General features: G+C 37.0%; 1 protein-coding gene across 1 annotated transcript; it reads right to left on the minus strand.

Annotated features, from left to right (window-relative positions):
• Positions 1–1,507: 1,507 nt before the first annotated feature.
• Positions 1,508–4,305, minus strand: LOC145770069 (exosome complex exonuclease RRP44-like). Its single transcript, XM_082581657.1, has one exon. It carries the CDS (start codon positions 4,303–4,305, stop codon positions 1,543–1,545), a length of 2,763 nt encoding a protein of 920 aa, XP_082437783.1. The 3' UTR covers positions 1,508–1,542.
• Between the last annotated feature and the right edge of the window lie 10,418 nt (positions 4,306–14,723).

A 14,723-nucleotide genomic window follows, 5' to 3' on the forward strand; every position in this document is an offset into this window, starting at 1 on the left:
TTTGACTTTGGCAAAAAAAATCGTGACTAATGATTCCGCACACCTTATGGGAAGTTTGTGAGTGAACAGTATTTGTAGTGCGTTATTTCTTTCGGTGATTTGGTGGGTTGATTTGTTGCAAATGCGTTTTTATTTGTATCAGTTTAAATCTGCATTGTACGTTGCTTTATTGCCTTGATGCCGATTGTGCCGAATTCGGTACAATATGAAAAAATCCCCCCCAAAATAAAAAATCGTTTTTGAACAACAAAAAACTTTTTCTTATACCAATTTAAGAAGACTTAGCAAGCCAAACAATTTTTGCAGTAGTTGGATGGTAAGTCCGGCATGAAGAGGTTAACACAATTCAAAGCTGTAGCCGAATAGGGATCTAGCCGAATCAGACTAGCCGAATCAGACTAGCCGAATCAGCTAGTCGAACTAGCTGAATCGGACTATAGCCGAATAGGGAATTAGCCGAATCGGGCCATTCCATGTCTGGAATGTCTGTTACAACTTTTGGCATGTGTAGTTCAACAGTCTACCAAACTTGAGTTGCAATGGTGGCAACATACTTTTTCATGCTTCACAATAACACACAACAAATACAATTTCAAAAAAGTACGCCTCAAAAACACATTAAGTTATAGACCAATTGTGAACAAAGAAACTGGCAAAACTAATCAATCATGGTTCAACTCTAGGGGTGTACGTTTGAGCAATGCAAGTCAAGGACAGCTTTCTATTTAGAGAAACCAAGTGGGTAAAATAAAAAACAGGCAACAACACTTGAAGAACAAAGAAAACAATGGTTTGACAGTTTGGGTGTAAGCTTGAACAACGCACTTCAAGTAGAGAAATCAAACCCCTCACAACAACTTTGTATCGAGCACATGATTTTATTGCAGATACAACGCAGAACTGTTCAAGTTATGTATCATGAGTGTGTGAAACAAAAATAATCAACAATATTCAAACAAGTAGCAAAAGCTTTTATGCACTTTTTCATACTCTTTGTTTTGTGGTGATATTGTTGCTTGATTGACAGGCGGAATTATTCCTGAACAAATAACATTCATTGCACTACATTCAACTAAGTACTACTACCTAAGCATAAGTGGCCACGTGTCTTCCAGGTCGTTCGGTCAAATTAAACAAGGCACAAAAGGAATAAGGATGCACGACAATTGCGATGGCCTGACATGCGATCGACAAATCGTGGATAATAATCATTTAATTTTAAGATGAAAATTGGCAACTTGAAGAAATCGCTTTCAGAAATAATGAGGAATTCTCTTCTCACTCCCATGGAATTAGCTTACTTCAATAAAAATCGACGCCTATGAATGTATATCAGTTGTCAGTACATCACTAACTACAATTACAACTTTTGAGTTGCTACAACTGAGTTAATTGTATCATATGTATCCTTCCATATGGTATCCTGCAATACCATATGTATAATATACATATGAAACAATTATTGTATATACTGTTCAAATTAAGTGATCCAAGAAACGATTTATGATAATCATTAGTAGTGTAAAGAAACAGTCTCTGAAATTAATCTGGGGAAGATATTCCTTTAATTTTCGGTTCAACCAACTTCAAGTTGACACGTTGATGTTGAATATTTGAAGCATCATGAGATATTTGAACTACAACTTCATCAAACACATGCAAAATTACACCACCAACCAGTATTTCACACTTTTGTTCATCATAAGCTAGAGCAACTGAACATAGAGTATTGCCTTCATAATCACGATCCAGAAACACTGTCCCTTCCAAGCCATATTTCGGTATCAAAACTTGAATTGCATTTTTTCGAACAAAGATTATATAACCTTGCTCATCAACACATTTACCTCTGAAAAAGATTTGAGTATGAAGAGCGACTGACGAACGCTGTGCATACTGTGCCATTCGGTGCCTGAAATTTAAATTGTTGCAAACCTTTTGTGTTTCCTGCTTGTTCAAAAGGTCTGGAAATGTGATATCAGCACCAATGCTAGCAGCAAGCAGCCTATGTACCATAATATCAGAATACCGTCTGATAGGAGATGTAAAATGTGTGTAAATTGGAGCTGCCAAACCGTAATGCCGAAAATCAGATTCTAAGCCACTGCAAAAGTACACTGCTTGCAGCATACATCTTGTTGCTAATATACGTAGTAGTGTTGATGTATAAAAATCAGTTCGTTCAGCCTCATCTAAAGACAAAGCAAGTTCACGGGATGATGAAATTGACAAATCAATGTATTTTGTTTTTGCAGCATTAATCAATGAATCAAAATTTGATTTGGGAGGTTCAGGATGCCGACGTAAAACTGCACATTCTGGAAAGTCATGTTGAATGTGCTTTGCAACAGAACAATTAGCAAGAAGCATAAACTCTTCAACCATTGAATTAGTGTCTCGTAACTGTTTAGTTTGAAGATCAATAGGGTCATGAGTTTCACTGTCAACATGAAAACGAACTTCAGGTGAAGAGAGACTCAAAGCTCCACTCTCTATTCGTCTTGCTTTCAGTATTTTAGCTAACTTATTTAGCCCACGAAGACCAACAGTAACACAGTCATTTTTACTGGGATCATCAATCAACATTTGGGCTTGAGCGTATGTCAATGATCCCTTCGAATGAATGACAGATTTACAAAAGTGTGTTTCAAGAATGTTAGCATGTGAATCCAATTTCCAGATACATGAAAATGCTAATCGATCTCCATCATCACGAAGTGAACATAAATTTGATGAAAGTAATTCTGGAACCATGTCAATTCGTTTGTCACATAAATACACAGTTGTCCCACGACTTCCAGCTTCTCTATCAATTGCACTTCCGGGTCTGATAAAAAAGCTGACATCAGCAATATGTACCCCAACTTCAAAATTTCCAGAACCATCTTGCAAGTTAATGCAATGAAGACAATCATCAATGTCAGTACACCCTGGAGGATCCACACTGCAAATAGGAAGAGAACGTAAATCTTGTCGCTTTTTTAATTCATTGCCAGGAATAGACCAATCAGAAGATGGAAGGCAGCTTAATACAGCTTGAGAAAATGGTTCATGAGCTACATCATGTTCTAAAAGTAGAACTTCGTTTTCTGTGTCTTTGTCTCCAATCTCACCTAAAGCTCTCACAAAATGACCTTGTGGATATTTGGAATGTTTTGGCCAACAATCAATAGCAACAACAATGCGTTGACCAACAAGGGTTTTAGCTTGTCTCGTCTCAATCCTAACTCGAGGAATTCTTCGTTCTGCTGGAGTAAACAAATGCCTAGTCATCCCAAAAGAACCATAGTTTTCTAATATTCCACAGTATGGCCTCCAGCTACGTTTTATTATACCTATAACTTTTCCAGTAGGAACTTTGTGAGAATTATAAACCATTTTATTGTTTTGATCTGATTCTACAAGTTCTGCACCAGGTTGAACAGAAACATCAAGAACTACGTCACTAGGGTTAGACCACTCCAACTCATTGAACATTTCAACAGCAACTATATCCTCATGTATGGCTCGATTAAGATTTGATCTCCCTTGAAGAAGAATTTCTCCTTTTTCAACATCAGGACAAATAATTTTTCCCTCTAAATAATTCTCTCTACTGATACTTAGTTTTCCTTGCTTGAACCGCCCATTTCTTAAGCCAGTGTTTATTTGAGACATTTTTAGGTGCTCTGGATATAAAATAGATTGGTCTACTTCAACGGCTTCATTAATTTTGGCCAATTTGTCCACCAATTCAGGGTATGCAGTGACATGTTTAACATAATTTTCCATTGTAAATGCCGTCATTCCATCAGTAACTGCAAGAGCACAATTTTCCCGATCATTGGTAATTAGAACAGCTTGTTGGTTGCGATCAGCTAAGCATTTGTCATAATACTTTGTCGCAATACGAATCAAGCGATCATTTAAATCATTACTTGATTCTCCTTTATTACGTTCAGACCATGTGAGAATACAGTGTTCATTAGTAAAAACATAAAAATTTTTGTCACTGTTTTGAATAACTGCGCAGAGACGTTTATAAATTGGTGAAGAACGATGGCGTACTTCTTTCAATACTGTCTGCAAAATAATTACGTTTCTTATGCATGGTTGTTCAAGAATGTCCATTTGATGAAGCAAAACATTGGTATCCGGGATAAGAAAATGTTCTTTTGTCAGAAGATCATTTTTTAGTGAAGGGTGACGATCTAGCATTATTCCATCTAATCCATGATCAATGTCATCTCGCAAATAATGCTCTCGAACGATTTTCAATATTTTACCAGATCTTGTCTTTACCATCAAAATCTTAGATTTCTTCATTGTGATTAGTTTTTCAAAGAGTTCTTGAAAAAAACATAAGAGAAAGAAATTTATATTGCAAAAACATAATTCCAGATAAAAACATTAAATTATTATATGATATGTAGTAGGGTGTACCAAAAAAACCTTACTTTCACTGATCTTGCTGTTGGCTGGCAAAAAGTTGTGTTTGGGGTCAAAACTAATGCTAATATAAAAATTTTTAAATTTCATTGTTGTTTGACGCCTATTTTCTTTGCGTTTCCATGGAAACAACCCAAATTTTAAAAAAATGGAGTAACTTGAAAACCACTATAGTTAGAAAGCTCTAATAAACACCAAAAGTTCCAGAACACCAATATTCCCATGAGTGTTTAATACATTTTATGGGTCTAGGTCAGAGGTGACGAACCTGCGGCCCGCGGGCCGCATGCGGCCCGTCAAAGAATTTTGTGCGGCCCGCAAACAATTTGACAATCGCTCATGCATTAAAGACAAAAGACATCTCAAAGCTGTTTTATGCCTTCACTGGTACACCTTTCCTTTGCTATTTTCTTGCCCTAAAGTCCAGTGGTTCCCAACCGGGGGAGAATTTCCCACTAGGGGGGAAATTTTCAGGGGGAATTTGGTTTTAGGATTGTAAACCTTTTAAGCCTAGTAAGTTGGCCTAGATTAGAGCGTTAAAGAGGAAATTATTATTAGATTAACTCCCGATTATTTAAGTGCACTGACAATCTGACATGGATGCAATCCATCACGTAGGCCTACTCCTTTTTCACTTAAATACTGGATGGCTTTCATGAGGAAACGTAACCAAACGAGTGTTTGAGCTCATAGACAAGCTTAAATTATTTTTTGACTTTTAAATAAAATTGAAATTTGTTTGTGGATTGCTGAATGATGACAGATGGATTAGATTCCTTTCTTATTTGGTTGATATGTTTGGTCCATTGAATAAACTAAATCTGAAAATGCAAGGGAAAACACCAATATACGGTATATATTCAATTGCCATCTCTGTTTAAAGCAGATTGCTCATCAACATGGGTTATCTGTATCCATGAGCCATTGACATATTGATACAATGGAAATTTACAAACTGTAGGCTACTGCTTCCATGATGGTTCAAGGAAGGTTGGAAGAGAGTGATTGATTTATGTCATCGTCATTTGGAGATTGTCGGTACTAGAAGGCTCTGCTGTCTTCTTCGCGAGGGGAGTACGTTTTGTCTGGCCTCTACATTTCGACCAGGCTGGTTTGGGTGGCCCTTCCGGGAGTAGATACCAGTACCGCTCAGTATTTAAAGATGCTTTTGGAAGCTTTCACCAGCAAGCTTGATAATAATTGAAAGAGAAAAGTTAGAATGAACAATTGAACATGTTCCCATGTTTAAAGAATTATCATTGGTGCTGGTTGTTGATGGCAAAGAACAAGTTCTTCCAGAGTTGGAAAAAGAATTGACTTTGCAACATCTCACAGCATTAGAATTAGAACTGGAATTCATTCGATATTTTCCTAAAATTTATGACGATGAGCTTGATTTAATACAAAATTCATTCACATTGCTGGTGGAAAAACTTCTCGATAAATTGCAGGATGAAGTTTTAGAACTCAAAACGGATTCTTGCGCAACAGACTTATTCAGAAAGATATCAATCACTGGATTTTGGCCATTGATGTGTAATTCCTATCCCAAAGTGGCAGAGAAAGCTACTCGAAGTATCCTTCCATTTGCTTCCACTTATCTATGCGAATCAGATTTTTCAACTCTTGCAAATGATAACAAAACAAAGAAACAGATTAGACGTGGAGAATGATAATCGTTGTGCTCTTTCCAGTACTCTTCCACGACATTCATGAGTTATCGAAAAAAAATCACAAGATTCACACAGACTGTTAAATGCATTGACTCTTAGAATTTTGAATGCCTATTCTTTGAATAAAATACTTTTCAGCTACGTTCTTCTTTAATTAAATTATTTTAGTTTGAAAAGGAATATTACCAGCTAAAAAGGTTATTACTAGTGAAAGTTTAGTTTATCTTTCAAAACTTAGATTAAAATATTAATGTAAACGAGTTTTTAACAAACTAAATTTATAGGGGGGGGGGGGGGGATTTAGATTTGAATATCGACCAAAAGGGTCCACCAGGTAAAAAAGGTTGGCAACCACTGCCCTAAACACTAACTTTCAGGGTTTAAAGTTAAAAAATAGGAAAGTTATAAGATAAAGGTGTCGTCGTCGTCGTGTGAGCGTCTGGGGCCGAGGGTCTATCCTTTTACCACCCCAGATTCACGATGTTCCCGGACAAAGGTGTGGTGTGTAAAGGTGTGAAAACACTATTCACCAACTTTGGTCGATTCCAATCTATGACGTCATGGAATTTTGACGATTAAAAAGTTGTGTGGCCCGATAACTCATGTGTAATTGACAAAGTGGCCCGCGACAGCAAAAAGGTTCGTCACCCCTGGTCTAGGTAATGTAGTTTTTTAGATATTTCCTAAAATACCGTTTTTGTAAAAAATCTAGTTAATTTACTCTAAAAATTATTTTATACATATTTTTGCTATTGCTGGCTAAAGTGGCAATGTAACAATCACACAATAGTCTGGCAATGTAAACAAAAAATTAAAGTACTTGACTAAAACCTTAAATTACCAGTATACATTAGGGTGGTTCAAAAAAAATCAATTTTTGAAAATGATATGGGCTACCCTGCCAAAAGTTTCCATTTCCAGAAAAAATAACTTGTGTAAAATATTTTTGAAAAATATTAATGTTTAGGGGTGCCCCAAGCCCCCTAAAGTTTTGGCGATTTTGTCATAAAAGCCTAAACTTAAAATGGCTGTGTTTCGAAAACGGTTCATGCTAACATAGAAGTGTTTGGGTTCATTTTAATCAGCAAAGTGAGCTCTATGATTTGGCAAAGAGTAATAGTACTATACGGTGAATAAATAAATTTCTGATTTTCATGTTTAGTTTTGTTATGTGTTCTAAAGTTGTATTATTGCTGTACAATAGTAAGCCTATAAGTCTACTGGTTATTACCAAAGTTCACACAAGGTCTTAGGTCATATTGGGTCCCCCCACTATGACAAAATGGGTATCAGCTGTTTAAAACAGGGGTTTCATGGCGACCAACCTCACTGTTACCCAATTAAGGTGTTCTTTGATGCTTGAGGAAAGCGTTTGTGATGCTGAGACACAAGCAGCTGCAACTGGTCTTCACCTTTTGTCAAATGTCCAGAAAGTGTTTTTACAAGGGCAACATTTCTTATGGTCATTATAGTGACAATCAGTGATCTAAAGAAATCTTTGTCCATCTGGTAATCAATGTTTCCATCCCATTCTGCAACTGGAAGGTGGAGAAAGGCATGTGCGATTTTCAGTTTCTTGAACATCAGCTGTGTGTTGGCTGTAACGAATGTTGCCAAGGTTTTGGTGTGTATGTCATCCAACAACACAGTAGCTCTTTTTGCTGGAGTCCTCAGTTTCCTGAGCGACCATTATTGCTTTTGCCATTCGATGTTTGATGATTGGCTGAGGATGTCGCAGAGGATGTTTAGGCAAGCTCGATAGGAGTCTATTACAAAAGAAAAAAAGGCATCGAAATGCTGTAGAAAAACAACACAAGCAATGCCGACTGGCAGAAGAGGAAGCTGATACATCAGCCACAATGGCTACTCTGGAAGATAGCAGCAGTTCAGCAACTGAAGAATTTGTCTCAGAGAGTGAGGAATAAGCTGGGTAATCTGATGTTTCCATTTTATCCCAGAAGAGTAAAGAAAATATTTTATCTCCTACTTTATCTACAAGCCTAGACAGAGCTAATGTCTCCAATCGAGCAGCAATGTACATCGTTAGTGAAGTCTAGGACACAACATCAAAGACCTAACCTTCAGTACTTCAAGCATTTTGATATCCTGGTGCTAATCATCATGCAAGATGGATGGCTAAAGTCATCTACACATTCAAAGTGTGGATGTTTCGCTGTCAGTTTCATTTGACTTTGCGTGAACAGAGAGGACTTTGTGAACTGTGTGTTTTATTTTCCTGTATTTATGTTAAAGCATGGATTACTGCTCCATTGGCTGTGATGGCTCCCATTAGTGATGTGTGTTTACTGAAAAGCTTCAAAGAGTATGCAACCATCAATGAGTCAATCTCCAAAGTCGCAACAGAAAAAATGGCTCGCTATTTGAGGTAACTTTCTGAAGAGTTGGTGGGTCTGTCTCTTTTTGATGATGATGTCCAGCCAATCATCAAAGATCGAATGGCAAAAGCAATAATGGTCGCTCAGGAAACCGAGGATTCCAGCAAAAAGAGCTACTGTGTTGTTGGATGACATACACACCAAAACCTTGACAACATTTGCTGCAGCCAACACACAGCTGCTGTTCAATAAACTGAAAATCGCATATGCCTTTCTCCACCTTCCAGTTGCAGAATGGGACGGAAACATTGATTATCAGATGGCCTAAGATTTCTTTAGATCACTGATTGTCACTATAATGACCATGCTGAAAGAAATGTTGCCCTTGTAAAAACATTTTCTGGACATTTGACAAAAAGTGAAGACCAGTTGCAGTTCCTTTTGCTGCTTGTGTCTCAGCATCGCAAACGCTTTCCTCAAGCATCGAAGAACACCTTAATTGGGCAACAGTGAGTGGTTGGTCGCCATAAAACCTCTGTTTTAATCAGCTGATACCCATTTCGTCATAGTGGGGGGACCCAATATGACCTAAGACCTTGTGTGGACTTTGGTAATATCCAATAGACTTATAGGCTTACTATTGTACAGCAATAATACAACTTTAGAACACATAACAAAATTAAACATGAAAATCAGAAATTTAAATATTCACCGTATAGTACTATTACTCTTTGCCAAATCATAGAGCTCACTTTGCTGATTAAAATGAACCCAAACACTTGTGTGTTAGCATGAACCGTTTTTGAAACACAGCCATTTTAAGTTTAGGCTTTTATGACGAAATCGCCAAAACTTTAGGGGGCTTGGGGCACCCCTAAACATTAATATTTTTCAAAAATATTTTACACAAGTTATTTTTTCTGGAAATGGAAACTTTTGGGCAGGGTAGCCCATATCATTTTCAAAAATTGATTTTTTTTGAACCACCCTAGTATACATACAGTATAATATATATAATCAGGTAACATGCAGTAAGCAATACTATTTTACTTCCTTTGACAATGCTCAAGACAAAAGGTGTACCAGTGGTCCGGTACCTGTGTAGCCGTAATGCGATACATATGCAATGTTTTACGCATCATATCAATGGAAATCAATGTTGCTTGATTTGTAGTTTTTACAAGTACAGTTTCATTCCTTTTTTAGTACCTCTTTCTGATGATGTGGCAACTGTGGCTTGTTTTTCTCTCAATCCTTTGAGAAGCTTTAAAATATTTTGTTTTGCTGTAGAATTTCGGGTGAGTTTGTCATAAAATTCAGTAAGAAGACCCAATGTTCGTTCAGATGCATCATTGACAACTGGGATCGCTCTGATTATATTTTTTACCTTTAAGAACAGTAGATTTTTGTGCCAAAACTTGGGAATAGCTGTTAAAAAACTTGTATCTAATTTGAGCAAATTGAACTAAATCTATGAGTCTTATTCCTATAAGGTTGTGGAGGTGAGTTTGTTGTTGAAGAACTGGCATTTGCTGGATTCTGGTTTTTGGAAGTTTACTTGATTTAAATGCTCCATCATACTTTAAAAGTTCTCTACCCATTTTCTGTTTTTGAGTGAAGGAAGCATGATCGCTGAATAGTGCAAATATAACTAGGTGTCCAGAAAGGTACCACAAATGTTTATAAAACTTTGTCAAATATGCTGAAAGTTATTTCAATAAAAAGTGGAGGTATAGTTGCAGAATATTTTTACGTCTCTTTCATATCATTGCTCAACTGGCAATGTAGTTTTAAATCATTGATTGGAGAATCAAGAGAATTGGATGCAGTCAACCAGGGTTCTATGAGTCTATATGATATAAATACTAGAAAAACTGCCAGAGATGAGATTTTATTCAATGTTGCTTCAGATACCAGATTTAACTTCAGCAAGTGTGATTTGAATAAAAATATTTTCAATGAATATATTATTCTACTCATCCAACGAGCATGGTGTGATGCTCCTGAACAAACTCAACTCCACAACCTTATAGGAAAAGACTCATGGACTTAGTTCAATTTGCTCAAATTAGATACAAGTTTTTTCACAGCTAATCCCAAGTTTTGGCACAAAAATCTACTGATACTTAAAGGTAAAAAATATAATCAAAGCAATCCCAGTTGTCAATGATGCATCTGAACAAGCATTGGGTCTTCTTACTGAATTTTATGACAAACTCACCCGAAATTCTACAGCAAAACAAAATATTTTAAAGATTATCAAAGGATTGAGAGAAAAACAAGCCACAGTTACTACATCATCAGAAAGAGGTACTAAAAAAGGAATGAAACTGTACTTGTAAAAACTACAAATCAAGCAACATTGATTTCCAATGATATGGTGCGTAAAACATTGCGTATCGCATTACGGCTGCACAGGTACCGGACCACTGGTACACCTTTTGTCTTGAGCATTGTCAAAGGAAGTAAAATAGTATTGCTTACTGCATGTTAACTGATTATATATACTATGTATACTGGTAATTTAAGGTTTTAGTCAAGTACTTTAATTTTTTGTTTACATTGCCAGACTATTGTGTGATTGTTACATTGCCACTTTAGCCAGCAATAGCAAAAATATGTATAAAATAATTTTTAGAGTAAATTAACTAGATTTTTTACAAAAACGGTATTTTAGGAAATATCTAAAAAACTACATTACCTAGACCCATAAAATGTATTAAACACTCATGGGAATATTGGTGTTCTGGAACTTTTGGTGTTTATTAGAGCTTTCTAACTATAGTGGTTTTCAAGTTACGCCATTTTTTTAAAATTTGGGTTGTTTCCATGGAAACGCAAAAAAAATAGGCGTCAAACAACAATGAAATTTAAAAATTTTTATATTAGCATTAGTTTTGACCCCAAACACAACTTTTTGCCAGCCAACAGCAAGATCAGTGAAAGTAAGGTTTTTTTTGGTACACCCTAATATGTAGTGGTCTACTGTATGACATAATCATAGGCGTCGATTTTTTCTTAGTAGAGAGGAATTCTGGGTGGGCAAGAGTTTTCAAACAAATTTCATGGAATGTGTATGTTCGCAAATTCCCAATGATTAATCTTTCTCACAAAGACTGTGTTTAGCGTCGCTGCAGCAATGAAGCTTTAATAGGTTTGATGTTTGCTTTCTTACGCCTTGCGATCTTATGAGCGCTGCTAAACTAAACAAACTTCTTTTATGTTTTCCTTTGCTACCTAAAAAGCGCGTGACTTGTGACCTGTTACCTTTAAAGTGGCGCCTTCGAATTTGCCGCAAAATGTTCGGACAGGTGACTACAGTAACAAGTACCATCAGGGTTAAGACGCATCCACTGAAATTCGGAAAAAAAGCTTCTTTTGCAACACACGGCCTTCCCGAGCCGGAAGCTGATCCGGCAGCATGCTAACGTCAAATGGAGCAGGTAGAGATCCATGGCTCATGCTGTCTTTTACAACTACCGGTGCATTGCCTGAGACATTGACTTCACCACTGTCGATCCTTGAAGCACTGCTTTCTTCATCAATGTTATATCTACGTTGATTCGTGCTGGACGTGGCTTCTTCAGCGTTCATCTCGACACCTTTTGGAAGCTGGTTTAAACTTAGTCCAGTCGCTGAACTTAAAAAAATGGTCAAACCCGGAAAAAAATAATACCAAGCTGAAACTTTGCCAGGTGGTTCTATTGGTGATGTGGAGTCACCAAAAAAAAAGCCCCATGAATCCCCCTTGGGAATAGTGAGTTTTGGCCATTTCTCCATAATGGCCGCAGCTCCCATAGGCCAAAAATTCGAAATCGTCTAAAATTGATGTATTATACCTTATTCGAAAGATAATTTTATGCTGAATCACTTTTACAAAAGAACTGTGGTCCAAAAGTGCCCACGTTTGATGTTATGATTCATTGAAGTGTCATAAGGTAAGACTTAAATTTCTAACGAAAACGCAATGACATGATAGTGTGCGCCACTTGGTGGTTTTGGGTTTGAGCCACAGTTCCATTGTGCACCATTCAATGCTGATGCTTTCCGCACTGCTGTAGATATAAAGTCAAGTGAACAGCACATAGATATGGGCGACTCCAGACGCAAGCACGACTATGATGAACAACGCAATCCGTTTACTTTTGCTGATCTACATTCCTTGACATCCGGCTGGGTTTCTATATCTGGAGAAGATTTGGTTAATTGTGAGAGATCAGAAGAGATAGGAGCAATCATTCAAAAAACATTGGATGGTCAAAATTTAGCAACTGCAACTATTCAACGCAAAACCTGTATTAAACCACTTGAGTTGCTTGGACTAGGGTTAGTTGCTTGGATTATCAAGGATTGCCGGCTATATAGATCACCCCATGGTATGGAAGGCCTAATTTCCATCGATAACGAAACCAGGCAGTGGCTAACCAACGGATGCCCTGACACATAGCGACAATACGAGAGAAGAAGAAGTTGCTTGGAAATTTTGTCAAGATAGACAAGGAACACGTAAATGTCAATCCAATCATCCTTTTTACAAGACTGACCGCTATTGCAGAACGTGAAGACGATGTTGAGAAGTACTTTTCATTCGAAATGACACCATATCCTCCTTCACTGTTCAAGGATGGACTCATGAGAAAAGCTGATAAAGCTGCTTTGAGAACAGCACTAATGAATGATACAGAAGCTGTTGGTAAGGACCAGATTGATAAAAATTCATTGTATGTTGTTGATGGAGGTGCCCTACTTCACAGAGTCAGATGGTTGAAAGACTCAACATTCGCTGAATTGGCTCAACTCTAGGCCAATGTAGGCTATCTTATGTTAGAAGACACTATGGTTCTGCTCATGTTATTTTTGATGGATATAAATACGCTTCTACAAAGTCAAATGAGCATATACGACGAACTGCTAGTAAAAAGTGTCTAAATGTTGAAGTGGCGTCCATCAATTCTGTACCAGCTACACAGGATCGTTTTCTTTCGAATGAACACAACAAAGCTTAATTTTATTGATCTGATTTCTAAAAGTTTGAAGAAAGATGGACAGCAAGTAACTAACTGTGATGGTGATGCTGACACTGAAATTGTGGAAACAGCAATCAATCTTTCTGCAAGCAGACGAAATCCTATTGTTGTTGTAGCCGACGACACAGACATCATTGTTATGTTACTTCATCATTGGAGGGAAGATTTTCAAGATGTTGTATTTTTCCAAGAAAGGGCTCAGAAGGGATGGAGCATGAAAACTGTTTCACCACCACTGGATACAATCAGAAAACATCTTCTGTTTATTCATGCATGGTCCGGCTGTGATACTGTTTCGGCTCCATTTGGAAAAGGAAAAGTAAGCTTTCTCAAGCATGTAAAAAAATCTGATGAACTGAAAGACTTATCCATAAAAGTGAGCGATGTTTGGGTAGACCAAGCTAAAATGGCAACGTTGGCAGAACCAATCTTTGTAGCAATGTATGGTGGAAAAAAACTGAAACCATAACGAAACTCAGGTTAGTTTTAAAAGTATTGGCTAAGTCGGTTATTGTAGCCCTACAGTGTGTATTTCTCACAGTTATAGGCAAATTGTTCGTAAGCAATTGTTCGTAAAGCAAGTGTTCGTAAGCAATTGTTCGTAAATCAATTGTTCGTAAACTGTTTTTCGTAAAATGAAATCCGTAAAACAATTCTCCGTAAAGCATTTCTTCGTATAGGCTACATCAAATTTTAACTGCATGCACGAAAAAATGCTTTAGGAAGAATTGTTTTACGAAGAATTAATTTTACGAACAATTGTTTTACGAACAATTGCTTACGAACAACTTGTCGGACACCATTTCTCACTGAAGATCACTTTATATTACTCTAGTACAGAAAATTAACGAACCACATAACAAATCAGCATTTTAGCACGAATCTGAAAGGCATTGCATTTGTGAATAAGAGTGTAACATTTTAACTAAATTAACGCAGAAGAGAGGCAATTTAAGATAATTTCCTTGATCTTTTAAACATCCCTGTAATAAGTTATTATTTTATATACCTTCCATTAATTATTAATTTTACTTTAGCCATAGAAAGTATATGGAGATGGCAACCCAGGGTGTGTTGAAACCAGAAAAAATGCCACCAACAAGCAGAGCAGCTTATTAGGCTACCATGCTCTTCGTGCACACTGCACATTATCAAGTAACCATATGAAAATTGGTAAGCAATAGGGAAATAGAGTCAAAGGAAGAGGACTGGGGCTGGAAACTTCAAGACAACAATTATTCTCCAATAATGACGGCCAA

The sequence above is a fragment of the Aplidium turbinatum genome, chromosome 5 (genome assembly GCF_918807975.1).
Source record: "Aplidium turbinatum chromosome 5, kaAplTurb1.1, whole genome shotgun sequence".
NCBI lineage: Eukaryota > Metazoa > Chordata > Ascidiacea > Aplousobranchia > Polyclinidae > Aplidium > Aplidium turbinatum.